Here is a 15,782-nt window from a genome sequence, read left to right as displayed (position 1 = left end):
GTTGAATGTTGATAAGTTATATGTTGGTGATTATGTTGTGAGTTGCTAGTTAAAAGTTGAGTTGAGTTGTAGGTTGTGTGATTGTGTTGAGTTGTGCTGAGTATGCTATATCCATGAAGTTGTTATGTTGTTGAGATGATGGGAATATGCAATATACATGAAGTTGTTGTGTTGTTGAGTTGTGTTGACCAACCCAAGACTATAAAAGTTTTAAAAGTTGAATATCTCATTGTGTAGATATTATGTTATGGTGCTTTGCGAGCCCAATTTGTTGAAAAATACTTCTCAAGAAGTTGACCCTTGAAGTGGAGAGTTGTGTTGAGTCTCCTCTATGACTTAGTTGGTACAATGTGTAGGAAAGGTTGAAACACACATGTATAAAGCGATCAATTGAGTAAAATACAAAGTTGAGAACTTAGTTCCTAACCAAGTATTGGAAGGACAGTATTTGAAGGGTAGTCAGTGAGCTAATTTTATAAGTGACTTAGTTAAGTTAGCTGATGTCGTGGTAGACCTAAATCTAGTTGTTCTACCTCAGCAGTAGTACTAAGCTTCCTTGTTATGTGGGGACATCCGAGAAATCAAGTTGCTATGCTATAGATTTATATTCAATTTATTGTTGATCTAACAAGCTCAAAAAGATTATCCCGTGTTGTCAATTCAATAGGGTCAAACCACTTAAATCGCTCACCCTATGTTGTAGGAGATATCTTAGATAAAATGCGCAATGACACGTGTATATGGTTATGTTGTAAATAATGTGTTACTAAGATGATCAATATGTGTTAAAGATATTGTAAAGCTGAATTGGTATTATGTTGTAGTAAAATGAGTTGTTTGGGTTGACGTGTTGAAACTAAGTTTTTCTACCGATATGTATTGTTGTATTATGATATCTTGTGTTGTCAATGTCAAAGAAGAGACGAGAATGTGATGCTACATTTAAGCTTGTTGTTGTTTTTATGTTGTATATACATTATTCTTTAAACTTTAGTTTATCCTTGTGTGTTTTCATATGGTTTGGACTACGATAATCATATGTGATATGGGAGCATGACAGGAATAGGTTGAAGTCATGTAATGGAGGCCATTTATTGGTGCTAGAGCTGAAACAATTTTGAGAATTACCTTTTTAGTGTGATTTTGTATATTGTAGAAGTTGCTTGACCAACAACTTAGGTTGTACAACTTACATTTTCCAAGATGATTGTATCAATATTGTAGAAACATACTTGTGTAGTTGATGTTTTGTTATATACCTTATCTATGATACATAGTCAGGTATTATTATGCTTTCAATCCTAAGCATAAGATGAATTTCCATTGTTAGTGGTGATGACGATTAATGTAGAAATCATTGATGGGTCGTTATAATACATGTGTAATTTTTTTTAAATTAATATGTCGTTCGATTAATTGTGTATGTAATGTCATAAATTTTAGAACTTGTTATTGATCTTATTTTAATATATGTTGATATTTTAGTTATTGTTTTATGTTGAGAAACTCTGCAATAAAGAAGTTCCTTATGAGTTTTAGGTAGTTGAGAGTTTCTCTAGGTAAAAGTCTAGTTTTACCTTTAAAGGAGGAATATATAAGGTCTTTGTTTAGAATTGAGTTTCATAAGTTTAATTCTTCAGAAACATAGAGAGATAAACTAAAGAGAAATGCTCTAGGTCTGTGAGTTCTCCTATTCTCTATTTCTTCTCTTGTAAGGATGATTTTTCTTTGGAATCTCATCTTAGTTGTGTTGTGTATTGATTTAAGGCAGTAGAACCTTGAATCAAGAGTGTTGATTTGTGCGAAGTTGTTTGGTGGTTAATTGGAGTCTTCCTCTTCTCTTCCTTGGTTTACTTTAATCTCAAGGTAAGAGGAACTATGACTACTCTTTATTTGATATTAAGTTGCATATGGTGCATTTTTCCATCAATAATGTATTGATGGGTTGGATACTCAAATTGTAAGATGAGATGATTAGCTGTGGTATTTTGAAGTGTACTTGAGTTGAAAATATGTTTTAACAGAATGGTGGTTGCATGTTGTTTTTATGACTGAAAATGAGCTGCTAGTGTTGAGTAAATATGGAATATTGTCTTACGTGTTAGAATTTATGCGTTTCAGATGTAAAAGAGGCAAATTTGTGACATGCTATGTGTAGAACTCATTATTGTCCTAGGCGCGCCATTATAACATCAAATATGGTTCAATCAAAGACACTCTATATTGGTTACACCAGGTGCAGGATTAATGACACCGGGCATGAAGAGAGAGAAATTTGTCGGGTTGAATTGGCACTGATCGTGGGTTGAATGACGTTGAGCATGAGATGAGAAAATCGACTCTACCTGGATTTTCATTGAGAGTCAAAGGAGTGGTGTCGAATTGTCTCAGGTTGGTCAAAGGCCGTGCATGGGACTTTGTCACGCTAAGCATGAGATTACAGGGGATTTTACCTCTAGGCGCAAGTTGTGTGGTGTCGAAACTGGGCAAGGTAGAGGGCCCCTTACTTTGATGGCACCGAGCGCTGGATATGTGATGTTAGGTGCTGAGTATGTGGCATTGGCCATTGGTTGCTTAATGGAAACTTGTTATTTAATCGTATACACGGTGAACATGAATATGTTAGATGAATTTGTTGCATGTTGTTGGTTGATAAATGATGTTTGTTTTTGGTTGATAAATGATGTTTGTTTTATATACTTTGATCTAAGATGATGTTTATAGATGATAAATGGTTGAAAGTTAAGTTAAATTGTATGTTGTTCAAATGAGGAGTTGCATTGAATATGCTTATGCATGATATTGTTGTGTTGTTGAGGTGTTAATGTTGAAAATGCTTTAGACATTTAGGTATGAATGTTGATTGACTTCATTTTAAAAGGGAAGTTGTTTTAAAGTTACATGTCACATTGTGAAGATATTGTGTTGTGGTGCTTTGAGAGACTAGTTGGTTGAAAATCCTTTTTGTAAAGTTAAACTTGAAATGGATAGTCGAGTCTCTTTTAAAACCTTAGTTGATGCGGTATGTGGGTCAGATTGAGGCATGCCGATTATAAGTGATCACAATATAGGGGTCAGGTCAAACTATACTAATTATTAGTGACCAATTGAGTAAAGTACAAAGTTTGAGACTTAGTTCGTAATCAAGTATCAGAAGGGTGTAGTGTTTGGAGGATAATCAGTGGGCTAATCTCATGAGTAACTTAGTTGAGTTAGCTAATTAATATTGTGATAGACTCACATTAAAGTTGTTCTACCTTGACAAAAATACTATATTTTTTAGTTTAAGTAGCGACATCCGATAAACCATGTTGTTATGGATTGATATCTCAATTGATTGTTGATCTAGCTGGATTGAAAAGATTAGGTTGTTGGTTTGGTGTTGAGATTTCCGTTGAAGTACTTTTGTTATAATTGAAATTTAGTTTAATTCTATCAACGGTCTCAAACACGGCAAGTATACCGGCCGTTCAAGTAGTAAAAATATCGTATCCACAGGGATTAGAAGGTAAAATAAGCATTTATTGACTATTCGTGACTAAAAAATAATTCCAATTTCATAATTTGTCATGTGAATTCAAGGTTAAGACTATTGGAATGAAAGCTGTAAATAAATATTGGTTTGTGAGTGGAAAGGGTAGAAATGATTTTATGGTTTTGTGAGATTGTGGGGTCAGATTTCACCAAACGTCAAACTAATGAATCCTTAATCTCTTGTTAAATCATTGCTTAGTCAACCCAATAGTTTACTCAAACCTAATCCCTTAGAGTAAGAGCCTAGATGTGGATATTGAATATCAATCCCTTGAGTACCCAATATCTACATCCGCATTACGGGCTAGGGTTTAAGACTACTAATGGGCTAAGCTCCATTCCTAGATACATTTCCCACTAGGCATTTGTTTCAGAGCTAGTTTCAAGGGTTATTTTCCAATACCCAATGGAACCTATATCATGCAATGAGATTAAATCCAAAGCAAGCATTAAGAATAGAAACATAAACAACAATGAATGAAACAACATGTATATATATCATAAAAACCGTAAGGATTACAATAGAATTCGTTGGTTACATCTAACCCCACAAAAATGGGTGAAACCACTCAACAAAGAGGGTAAATACAAAATAGAGATGAAGGGAGAAATGAAGAACCGAAGGAAAGACCCACACACGAACGGCTCCAAGCTCCGGGAATCCCTTCCACAGCTCCCAAAACGCGCCCAATGTGTGAATGAGGGAGAAACCCTCGAAAATGGCTTCAAATACGAGCCTGGGAGGTCAGATTAGGGTTTCGCGCCCGGCGCCTAAGTCTTCGCGCCCGGCTCAGAGTCTTCTGAGCACTTTCTACCTCGTTATAAGCCCGGCGCAATTACTTTTACGCCCGGCGCAGTGTCTTCCAGAGGCTTTCAAGCATTCTCTACCTTAGATCAAGCCCGGCGCAATTCTCTATTAGGCCCGGCGCAATTCGTTCCAGAGAGTATTGAGGTACTCTCTGCCTCGATCACGCCCGGCGTGGTGGAGTCTCGCGCCCGGCGCATGTATGACTTCCAGAAGCCCACTGCTCTGTTCTTCTCAAGCCCGGCGCGGCGTCATCTTGCGCCCGGCGCAGCCACTCTGCTCTGCTCCTTGGCTCCTTATGTTTCCAATCCAAAAGATCTTCAATCCTCAAATCTCTAGCTCAATACCTGCACAAAAAATGAGGTGTATTAAGGTATTGTTAGCTAAAATGGGTTAGCTATATCTGCACAAAAGATGAGTCAAAAAGGGAACAATTATCTTGCAATGGTGCTAAGAATGAGTAGAGTTGTACAATAATTCTCATTCAAAAAGATGTATAATTGAGACTTAACAACTCCCCCAAACTTAGAACCTTGCTTGTCCTCAAGCAAAAGGTAATTAATCTAGCAGATAATAAGCAATTCAAGTGTGTCAAATTCTATATCCTAGTTCACTTGTATTTTCCTTTCGCAAGCATGAACCTCAGATGAACTTTCAGTCACAATTGTTGCAATGGAACATGACAAGGTGCAAACAAAGGTTTCAAAAGAGATCAAAGAGCTGAGAAGAGTAATGACTATCTGTGTATACATCCTCACTAGGAAAGTGTTTCTCTCTATGCACACTAGTGTATTAGGGTGAGTGTTTCTCTCATATCTACTACTCACGCCACATGATTCAACTTTGCTCTTCGTTTCCAAATGAAACCAGTGGTAAAACAAATGCAGGCACTTATCACAAGGTCTTTATTAGGGTCAAGCAGGGTCAAGCATTAGCAGTTTTATGGTTTTCAGGGATTGCAGGTGCTATGGCTTAAGAGAGTAGTTGGAATTTTTACAATGATATTCCTCTCCATACCCCAATACAACAATTTAGCACACATGCCCTTTCTCGGATCCAAGCCATTTGCCTTTATGAGATACATATTTACACTTTTGCATCTTAATATTTTTGTTTTTTGTTTTGCTTTATCTTTTTTTTTTTTTTTTTTTTATATTTTGAATGGCTGATCACATACTTCCTTTTTCCCCAAAATTTCCCATTTAACAACTCCCCCAAACTTATTTGATGTCATCAATTTGCTCTCTTAACCAAAGCAACGGTTATGGTTAATTTTTCCTGGTTTGGGAGAAGTAGAAGGTGTGGTGTTTGGGCTTAGGAAAGTATGAGTCAAGTGAGAAGTGAAAATGGCTTTTTGGCTTAGGAGGTTAACAAAATAAGGAACAATATGAATGCCTTGATCACCTAAGTACACACATAAGTAAACCACCAGGGAAACTCAAGCAAAGTCTATCATGCAACATAAGCGTAGTTCACTCATTAGTGTTTAGGCTCAAACCTCACCCGGCTATTCATCCACAAATTATCAAACTCAGTTCAGTTCTATGATCAACATTGAAACCCGTATGCAATTGGTCATGAACTAAAGATCTAATGTGACTTGAAAATGTCTAGGGTACAAACACTATGAACATCAAGCAAACTACAATCCAGAATCAACCACAAGCAAAGCAAGTATCAACAAGATTAAAAACCATGCTAAAGCAGAATATTCACAAAAAGAACCAACAAAGTAATCACCAAAAAGAAATAGATATATAAAATAGAGTTCTGGAACATGAATAGTACAACACTGAAATGGAAAGACTAAAACATAAATGACAAGAAAAACAATAAAAAGTAGCTAAGTCAAGCTCCTTCCGTATCCATCATGGGGCCTGGTCATCATCATGTCCGGGGTCAGCTCCACCCTCCTCAGCAGCAGCAGCAACACCAGCATCCTCGGCAGCTCCACCCCCCCAAAGAAAGAGGCCTGGTCCCCAGGCCACCCCGTGTAAGAATGGTAATCAGCGGTGGTGGGGAATTGGTAATCAGGGGCAGAGTGCAGCGTGAAACTCCTGAATGCATCAAACATGAAGGTCTGTCCACGGTGGAGAGACTCCATTTGGCCCTCGTGCCTCTGCATAAAAGTATCAAGGCGGTCCTCCTGGCGCTGCATGAATGTGGTCATGCGACCCTCCAAGGCGTCAAAACGCTGATGGATAGTGAGGGGAGGGTCTGGGACAGCAACATCATCCATATGCACGTCCTCCTGGGGCCCAGCAGCATGAATAGGCTCGGGGGCAGAGACTGCTGGTGGAGCGCGGTCCTGGCAATAGGCAGAGATGTATCTGCTGTCAATGGCCCTGCCAGGACCCTCAAAAGGCGGTGAGTGGACATCCACACCGGCAAGCTGACACAACTGGGTGATGAGGGATGGATGTCCTAGTGCTGAGCCAGGTGCGGAGTTGGCGCAGCCAGCGATCTCCATGCAAATAATGCCCCCCAGATCCACGGTCCTCTGAGTCATGATGCAGTACATAAGCATGGACCGGGTCCAGTGCAGGTCAGAAACGTGGGAGCACGGGAGAATGTTAGCATGCACCAAAGCTGACCAAATTCTAACCACCAATAGAAGATCCCTGCGTTTCACGTGCAGAGGTTGCTGAGCTCGGTTCCTGTGGAACCCACGTCCTGGCATACATATGGCAGCCTCAACCACATTAGGATCCATAGTAGTGTGGCTGTAGTTGCCGTACTCATTCTGCTCATCGTCCCTCAGTGTAGTCCCCAAAAATTCATTGATCGTCCGAGCTTCAAAGGGGACATGCACACCCCTAACATAGCTAGTGAATGGGGCAAGGCCCTCCTGTCTCAGAGCATTAGTGTAGAACTCTTTGACCACAGCTATGTTAGCCGGAAGTGGATAGGAACCGAGCTTTTCCCATCGGCGACTGCGCAGTTCAGCTTGAAACTCGGGAGCCTCATTTGGCTCCAGCTCGACCCGCCTCTCCAGTATAAATTTCCGAGCACTAGTGACCTCGAAATGCTTCTCATTGCGTTCTGTCAGAAAGAGGTTGGAATAGGGTCGACTCGGCCGGCGCGAGGGCTGACCCGATTTCCCTGCACGAGGGCGCTTACTGGAGGAAGCCATCTGTAGAAAATACACAACAGAAATCCCAGGCAGACAGACATGAGCATAAAACATATAAGGATGACCAGTGCAATTTACTGAAAAGGAAACTAGCCCTAGACTGAAACTAAACCCTAAAAAGAAGCTAAAAACAGTGAAAAGAAGGGTCCAGATGTGATTTGCGCCGGGCATAGGATTTCATTCGCCTGGCGCAGGGAGTGTAGAAACTCTCTGGAAACACTCGCGCCAGGCGCAAATCAAATTTGCGCCAGGCGTGAGACAACATAATATCTCTCTGGAGACTCACGTGCCGGGCGCAAAACAGAATTGCGCCAGGCGCACCACAGAAGAAATAAAATTTCAAAACAGAGGGCGCCGGGCATAGGATTTCATGCGCTGGGCTTGAATTCAAACGGAAAATTTAACTCGTTTTGTGCCAGGCATGGTTCGGTGCGCCTGGCGGTCATGCACCCAGGGGTTACACATATGACAACATTCTAGCCCTAAACCCCCAACGTGGGTCAACAGAAACCTTAGGACCCCAAAAACCAAAAACAGAAAGAACAAGCTACAAAACAAGACAGAAAAACCAAAAGGAACGAAAGAAAATGAAAAGGAAGAAAAAAGGACTTACTTGAGTGGAGTAGAGAATGAAGAAGGCGAAGAAACTAAGCCTAGACGTGCCCTTGAGATGTAGAGCGTGAATCGAACGTGCCCTTGGGAGAGGAAGACGGAGAATGAGATGGAAGAGGAGGAGGCGTGAGAGTGAGAAAGTGGGAGAAGTGGGGCGTGAGAGTGGAGAGAAAGTGGGAGAAGTGGGAGGTTCTGTTTGAAATGGAGGGAGGTTATTGGGCATCTGAACCGTCACGCTGGGCGCACTAAATTGTCGCGTCGGGCTTGGTATCAGTAGAATACCAAAGGTTGGCCTAATCTGGTATGATGCCGGGCGGTGCCGTTCTGCGCCCGGCGCAATTAGGGTTACTACGTGCCAAAATTTAATGCGCCGGGCATGGCAGATGGTAAGCCCGGCGCAATTAATGCTCAGACCTTCCAGTGGTGAATGCGCTACGCGCGCCGGGCCTGCCTACCCCCTGGAGCACCTAACTATTAATGCGCCCGGCACACCAATAAATGCGCCGGGCTTGGTTGTTCCAGTGCCACAATGAAGTCTGGGCCGGGCGCAAAATAAATTGAGCCCGGCGTGTGTCTTGACAGAGACCAAATTACTCTAGGTGCGCTGGGCGTGGATAAGACAAGCCCGGCGTGATTAACTCTGAAGCTTTCACCTAGATTTTCCACTCCTCACACTCCTCACATATTCAACTTAAATCTATCCACTCAAGCATGATTCACACACTTAAAACAAATAATACTAGATACAAACAACACAATACACATACATATTACAGAACATAAACAACCACAAAACAAGTTCTAGAACAAGTATAGCATACAATTATAACACAACAATAAACAATCAAAATTAAAAACAACAAGTAACTGCAAAACACATAAAAACAAAGTTCAGATCTCTGGGTTGCCTCCCAGGAAGCGCTTGTTTACTGTCCCGAGCCTGACAAGAAGAGACCTCAAGGGTCTCTAAAAGAAAGGATACAGCAAAGTCTTTCGACTTCTTCACCCAAGTAGGGTTTCAACCGCTGTCCATTCACAACCCAACTTCTTTGTGCCTCAGGATCTTCAATTTCTATGGCACCATAGGGTTTCACCTCCTTAACTCTGAAAGGGCCAGACCACTTTGATCTCAGTTTTCTAGGAAAGAGTTTGAGCCTGGAATTGAACAGAAGCACTGACTGGCCTGCCCTGAACTCTCTCTTCAGAATTTTCTTGTCATGATAGCTTTTGACCTTTTCCTTGTAGAGCTTAGATGATTCATAGGCCTGGAGCCTCAATTCATCAAGAGCATGCAACTCCAGCTTCCTCTTCTCACCGGTGCTGAGAGGATCAAAATTCAACAGCTTCAAAGCCCAATAAGCTTTGTGCTCCAGTTCCACAGGAAGATGGAAAGCTTTTCCATACACCAACTGAAATGGAGTGAGACCAATTGGAGACTTGAAGGCGGTTCTATAAGCCCATAGAGCTTCATCAAGCTTTGTAGACCAGTCCTTCCTTGAAGCTGAAACCGTCTTCTCCAGAATCCTCTTGATCTCTCTGTTAGATACCCCAGCTTGCCCATTGGTTTGAGGGTGATAGGCGGTGGCAACCTTATGATGGACTCCATAATGTTCTAGAGCCCTCTCAAATTGAGCATTGCAGAAGTGTGAACCTCCATCACTGATAAGTACCCTGGGGGTACCAAATCTGCTGAATATGTGCTTCTTGAGGAACTTCACCACTGTTTTGCCATCCGCCTTGGATGTAGCAATGGCTTCAACCCATTTTGAGACATAGTCCACCGCCACAAGAATATACTCATTTGTGAAGGACGAAGGCAGTGGACCAACAAAATCTATGCCCCAGCAATCAAACACCTCAACTTCCTGCATGTTCTGTAAGGGCATCTCATGCTTCCTTGTGATTCCTCCGGTCCTCTGACAACTGTCACACTGCTTGGCGTGACTGTGGGCATCTTTGAAGAGTGTTGGCCAGTAAAATCCAGATTGAAGCACCTTGGCAGCTGTCCTCTCTCCATTGAAATGACCTCCATAGGGGGAGTTGTGACAGTGCCACAAAATACTCTTGGCCTCCTCTCTTGAGACACACCTCCTCAATAGGCCATCTGCACCAATCTTGAACAAGTGAGGGTCATCCCACACGTAGTAGGTAGCATCACGGAGGAACTTCTTTTTCTGGTGCCATGTGAAATCTTCAGGGATTACTCCAGCTGCCTTGAAGTTTGCCAGGTCAGCAAACCAGGGTCGCTCTCGCACCATGAACAGCTTCTCATCAGGAAACTCCTCCAAGATCTCCCTCTCCTTCAGGGTCACCTCATCATTTATGAGCCTTGAGAGGTGATCAGCAACCAGATTCTCCTTGCCACTTTTATCTCTTATCTCCAAATCAAACTCTTGAAGCAGAAGAATCCACCTAATGAGTCTTGGCTTGGAATCCGGTTTGGTGAGTAAGTACTTAATGGCTGCATGATCTGTGAACACAACCACTTTGGAACCAATCAAATAGGACCGAAACTTTTCCAATGCAAACACTATGGCTAGCAACTCTTTTTCAGTAGTGGCATAATTGATTTGTGCCTCATTTAAAACCTTGCTAGCATAGTGAATGGCATGAAAAATTTTGGTCCTTCTTTGGCCTAAGACTCCCCAACCGCATAATCACTAGCATCACACATGAGTTCAAAATCCAGTTTCCAATCTGGTGCAGTGATTATGGGTGCAGAGGTGAGTCTAGCCTTCAAAGCTTCAAAAGCCCTCATACAAGAAGCATTAAAACAAAAAGGAGTGTCTTTGTTTAGGAGATTGCTCAGGGGTTTGGCTATCATTGAAAAATCTTTTATAAAGCGCCTGTAAAAGCCAGCATGCCCTAAGAAACTCCTAATACCTTTGACATTGATGGGTGGAGGAAGTTTTTCTATTACCTCCACTTTGGCTGGGTCAACTTCAATGCCCTTGTGAGAGATCTTGTGCCCCAGAACTATCCCCTCGGTCACCATGAAATGGTATTTTTCCCAGTTGAGTATAAGGTTGGTCTCCAAGCATCTTCTAAGCACCACTTCAAGATTGGTCAGGCACTCGTCAAATGAAGACCCGAACACGGAGAAATCGTCCATGAAGACCTCAATGCTCTTCTCCACCAAGTCGGAGAATATAGCTAGCATGCATCGTTGAAATGTTGCAGGAGCATTGCACAGTCCAAATGGCATCTTCCGATAAGCAAAGACACCAAAAGGACAAGTGAAAGCGGTCTTCTCCTGATCTTCCGGATCCACCACAATCTGGTTGTAACCTGAATACCCATCAAGAAAGCAATAATAAGCTTGACCAGCTAATCTCTCAAGCATCTGATCCATGAATGGGAGTGGAAAATGATCCTTCCTGGTAGCCTTATTGAGCTTCCTATAATCAATACACATTCTCCACCCCGTGACCGTTCTAGAAGGAATCAGCTCATTCTTCTCATTCTGAACCACCGTCATGCCACCCTTCTTTGGAACTACTTGCACAGGGCTCACCCATGCACTATCAGAAATAGGGCAGATCATGCCGGCATCCAACAACTTAATCACTTCCTTCTTCACCACCTCTTTCATCACAGGATTAAGCCTCCTCTGTGGTTGAGCAACCGGCTTGTACTCATCCTCCATAAATATCTTATGCATGCAATAGGCTAGGCTAATTCCCTTGAGATCAGAAATAGACCAACCAATTGCCCCTTGATAGAACTTCAGAACTCTCACAAGTTTCTCTTCCTCCAATGTGGATAAGGAGCTACTTATGATAACCGGCTTGCTTCCACCTTCTTCTAGAAACACATACTTTAGATGAGAAGGGAGTATTTTCAACTCAAGCTTCGGGGTAATCACCTCCCCATCCTCCTTCGAATCTTCCATGTGCACTCAGTCCGGTGTCACCTCCTTATATGAGTCAAGGCTCATCAGACATGCCTCAACCTCTCTATCTTCTTCTTCATGGAGGTATTCAACCATATTGACTAAGACTTTTTCCAAAGAGTTAGTGAAAGAGATATGCTTCCTGGAATCTTCAACAAGTCCATCAATGACATCAACCCGGAAGCAACTGCTCTTGTCCTTGGGGTAGTGCATGGCATCAAACACATCAAAATTAACCTCTTCATCATTCACTCTCACCTTAAGCTTCCCATCATCCACATCAATTAGAACTCTTGCAGTCTTCATGAATGGTCGGCCAAGAATGAGAGGTACATCAATGTCCTCTTCAATATCCATCACCACGAAATCAGCGGGAAATAAGAAACGGTCCACCTTCACCAGAACATCCTCCACAATGCCATGAGGATACTTCACAGATCGATCCGCCAACTGCAAAGTCATGCGAGTAGGCTTCACCTCCAAATCGTCAATCCTCTGAAGCATAGATAAGGGCATGAGATTGATGCTAGCCCCCAAATCAAGCAAAGCCTTCCCAATAGCTAAACTCCCAATAGTGACTGGAAGAGTGAAGCTACCAGGGTCCTTGGATTTTGTTGGCAACATCTTCTGAATAATGGCACTACACCCCGCCTCCAATGTAATGGTCTCCTCTTCAAAATACTTTCTCTTCTTGGTGAGGAGCTCTTTCATGAACTTGGCATATGTAGGCATTTGCTCTAATGCCTCGGAGAACGGAATGTTAATTTGCAGGGTCTTGAAAATCTCCAAGAACCGAGCATATTGCCTCTCCTTATCCCTTCTTGAAGGTGCATGAGGATACGGTAAGCTCTTGGTGGGTGGCACCTTCACAATACTCCTCTCCTCCATGGGCGCTTTATTCTTTTCTCTAATGATTCCTTCTTTCTCTTTTTCAAGTTCCTTTTCTGTCTCCTTCTTTTTGTCATTTTCAATTTTTTCTTTATTCTCTACAACCGACTCACTTCCTCCACTCCTTCTCCACACTCCTGGGCCCTCCAAGATGATCTCTTCATCAACACTAGCATCATCATCTTCGCCTGTGTCATTTTTCTCCTTGCTCTCATCATTCTTCTCACTCTCCTTCACCACAAACTCCCGACCACTCCTTGTAGATACTACATTCAAGTGCCCCTTCGGGTTTTGCTCAGTGTTGGCTGAGAAAGAACCTTTATGCTGCTCTGCTAGCTGCTTTGCTATTTGCCCCACCTGTATCTCCAAATTTTTAATTGAAGCATCAGTGTTCTTTTGGTTGGACATAGACAGTTGCATGAATTGTTGCAATGTGTCTTCCACCTTGGTGGTTCTCTCATACAAAGGTGGGTGTTGGTGTTGATGTGGAGGCCTGCTACTTGATGAAGCATTCATGTCTGGTTTGTTTCCACCATAGTTATTTCTCCACCCCTGATTTGAATTTTGCGGATAGGGGTGTTGAGAGAAATTTTGCCGCCCTTGATTCCCCATGTAATTCACTTCTGCACCTTGGGAATTAGAAGATCCGGCACAATAACCATTAGGGTGGTCACCTCCACAAAAATCACATGCCATCACTTGTTGCATAGGAGGAGCATTAGAGTGCATAGCTTGAAGTTGTTGAGGAAGCTTGGCCATCTGTTGATTCAAAGCTTCAATTTGTTGGGAAAGTATCTTGTTTTGAGCTAACACCGCATCTTGAGTACTCAACTCCAAAACTCCTCTCTTGGTTGAAGAGCTTCTACCATGCTGGCTCCTAAAGTCTGTGGAAGCCATGGACTCAATGATTGTGATAGCTTCTTCAGCAGTTCTGAACATGACTGACCCTCCAAAAGAAGCATCCAATATCATCTTGGTTTGAGGTTGTAACCCATTACAGAAAGTTTGAACTTGAAGCTCCACCTCAAAACCATGATTAGGGCACCTCCTCAACAATGATTTGTACCTCTCCCATGCTTCACATAGTGGCTCATCCGCACCTTGAGCAAAAGTAGCAATAGCAGTTCTGGCCTCAGTGTTCTTGGATGGGGGAAAGAACCTGGCTAAGAATTTGGTCTCCACATCCCTCCAAGTTGTCAGGCTTTGGTTTGGCTGAGAATGAAGCCAAGCCTTAGCCTTCCCATTCAGAGAAAATGGAAACAACCTCATGAAAAGTGCCTCTTCATCAGTCCCAGAAACTCCAACTGAACCACACAACTCATAAAAAGTGTAGAGATGAGTGTGTGGGTCTTCATGATCCAGGCCAGAAAATTGATGAGAACTGATAAGCTGTAGCAGTGCAGGCTTCATTTCTGCTAGTCTGTCGTTCATTGTAGGCCTCACAATGCTTGAGAACTCCCTCGGGCTAGTGTAGGTGAAAGTATCACCTATAGTGCGCCTCCGGTTTTGATTGTTATCGTGAGTACCATCTTCACCTTCCATAGTGAACTCAGGAATGTTAGAAACAAAAGCTTCAGGAAACTGAATGGTTGGTTGGCTAACTGGATTTGCTCTAGTCCTCCTTCTCCTCCTGTTGCTATTATTCCTCCTTGCCGTGCGTTCAATCTCAGGATCGTTCAACAATGGCTCAGAAGAAACAGTACCTCTGGTTCGGATAGTACCTTGCATACAAGAGAAAACCAAAGACTAGAGTGCACAAGTCATCCCAAAGAATTAGTTGCTGAAATAGAAATTAGCAATAAAAGTAAAGGAACAAGTCACAAATAGCTATAAATACTAAATTGCCTTGCTAATCCCCGACAACGGCGCCAAAAACTTGTTGAGATTTCCGTTGAAGTACTTTTGTTATAATTGAAATTTAGTTTAATTCTATCAACGGTCTCAAACACGGCAAGTATACCGGCCGTTCAAGTAGTAAAAATATCGTATCCACAGGGATTAGAAGGTAAAATAAGCATTTATTGACTATTCGTGACTAAAAAGTAATTCCAATTTCATAATTTGTCATGTGAATTCAAGGTTAAGACTATTGGAATGAAAGCTGTAAATAAATATTGGTTTGTGAGTGGAAATGGTAGAAATGATTTTATGGTTTTGTGAGATTGTGGGGTCAGATTTCACCAAACGTCAAACTAATGAATCCTTAATCTCTTGTTAAATTCATTGCTTAGTCAACCCAATAGTTTACTCAAACCTAATCCCTTAGAGCAAGAGCCTAGATGTGGATATTGAATATCAATCCCTTGAGTACCCAATATCTACATCCGCATTACGGGCTAGGGTTTAAGACTACTAATGGGCTAAGCTCCATTCCTAGATACATTTCCCACTAGGCATTTGTTTCAGAGCTAGTTTCAAGGGTTATTTTCCAATACCCAATGGAACCTATATCATGCAATGAGATTAAATCCAAAGCAAGCATTAAGAATAGAAACATAAACAACAATGAATGAAACAACATGTATATATATCATAAAAACCGTAAGGATTACAATAGAATTCGTTGGTTACATCTAACCCCACAAAAATGGGTGAAACCACTCAACAAAGAGGGTAAATACAAAATAAAGATGAAGGGAGAAATGAAGAACCGAAGGAAAGACCCACACACGAACGGCTCCAAGCTCCGGGAATCCCTTCCACAGCTCCCAAAACGCGCCCAATGTGTGAATGAGGGAGAAACCCTTGAAAATGGCTTCAAATACGAGCCTGGGAGGTCAGATTATGGTTTCGCGCCCGGCGCCTAAGTCTTCGCGCCCGGCTCAGAGTCTTCTGAGCACTTTCTGCCTCGTTATAAGCCCGACGCAATTACTTTTACGCCCGGCGCAGTGTCTTCCAGAGGCTTTCAAGCATTCTCT

The 15,782-nt window shown here is 42.1% G+C and overlaps 1 protein-coding gene and 1 non-coding gene across 2 annotated transcripts; one reads left to right on the top strand and one right to left on the bottom strand.

Moving 5' to 3' along the window:
• Positions 1 to 11,982: 11,982 nt before the first annotated feature.
• On the bottom strand, positions 11,983 to 14,592 carry LOC145958724 (uncharacterized). Its single transcript, XM_083076244.1, has one exon. The coding sequence runs from the start codon at positions 14,590 to 14,592 to the stop codon at positions 11,983 to 11,985; it is 2,610 nt and encodes an 869-aa protein (XP_082932370.1).
• LOC145949428 (small nucleolar RNA R71) lies at positions 13,892 to 13,997 on the top strand. Its single transcript, XR_014427636.1, has one exon. It is a non-coding gene; the product is annotated as a small nucleolar RNA R71 (small nucleolar RNA).
• Positions 14,593 to 15,782: the final 1,190 nt, after the last annotated feature.

The sequence above is a fragment of the Cajanus cajan genome, chromosome 6, assembly GCF_000230855.2.
Source record: "Cajanus cajan strain Asha chromosome 6, NIPB_CcT2T_4, whole genome shotgun sequence".
In the NCBI taxonomy this organism is placed as follows: domain Eukaryota; kingdom Viridiplantae; phylum Streptophyta; class Magnoliopsida; order Fabales; family Fabaceae; genus Cajanus; species Cajanus cajan.
This window is presented reverse-complemented; position numbering and strand designations above follow the sequence as displayed.

Bases quoted from the DNA above. Each gene is read 5' to 3' on its own strand.
- LOC145958724 (XM_083076244.1), bottom strand. From the start codon at position 14,592: ATGCAAGGTACTATCCGAACCAGAGGTACTGTTTCTTCTGAGCCATTG.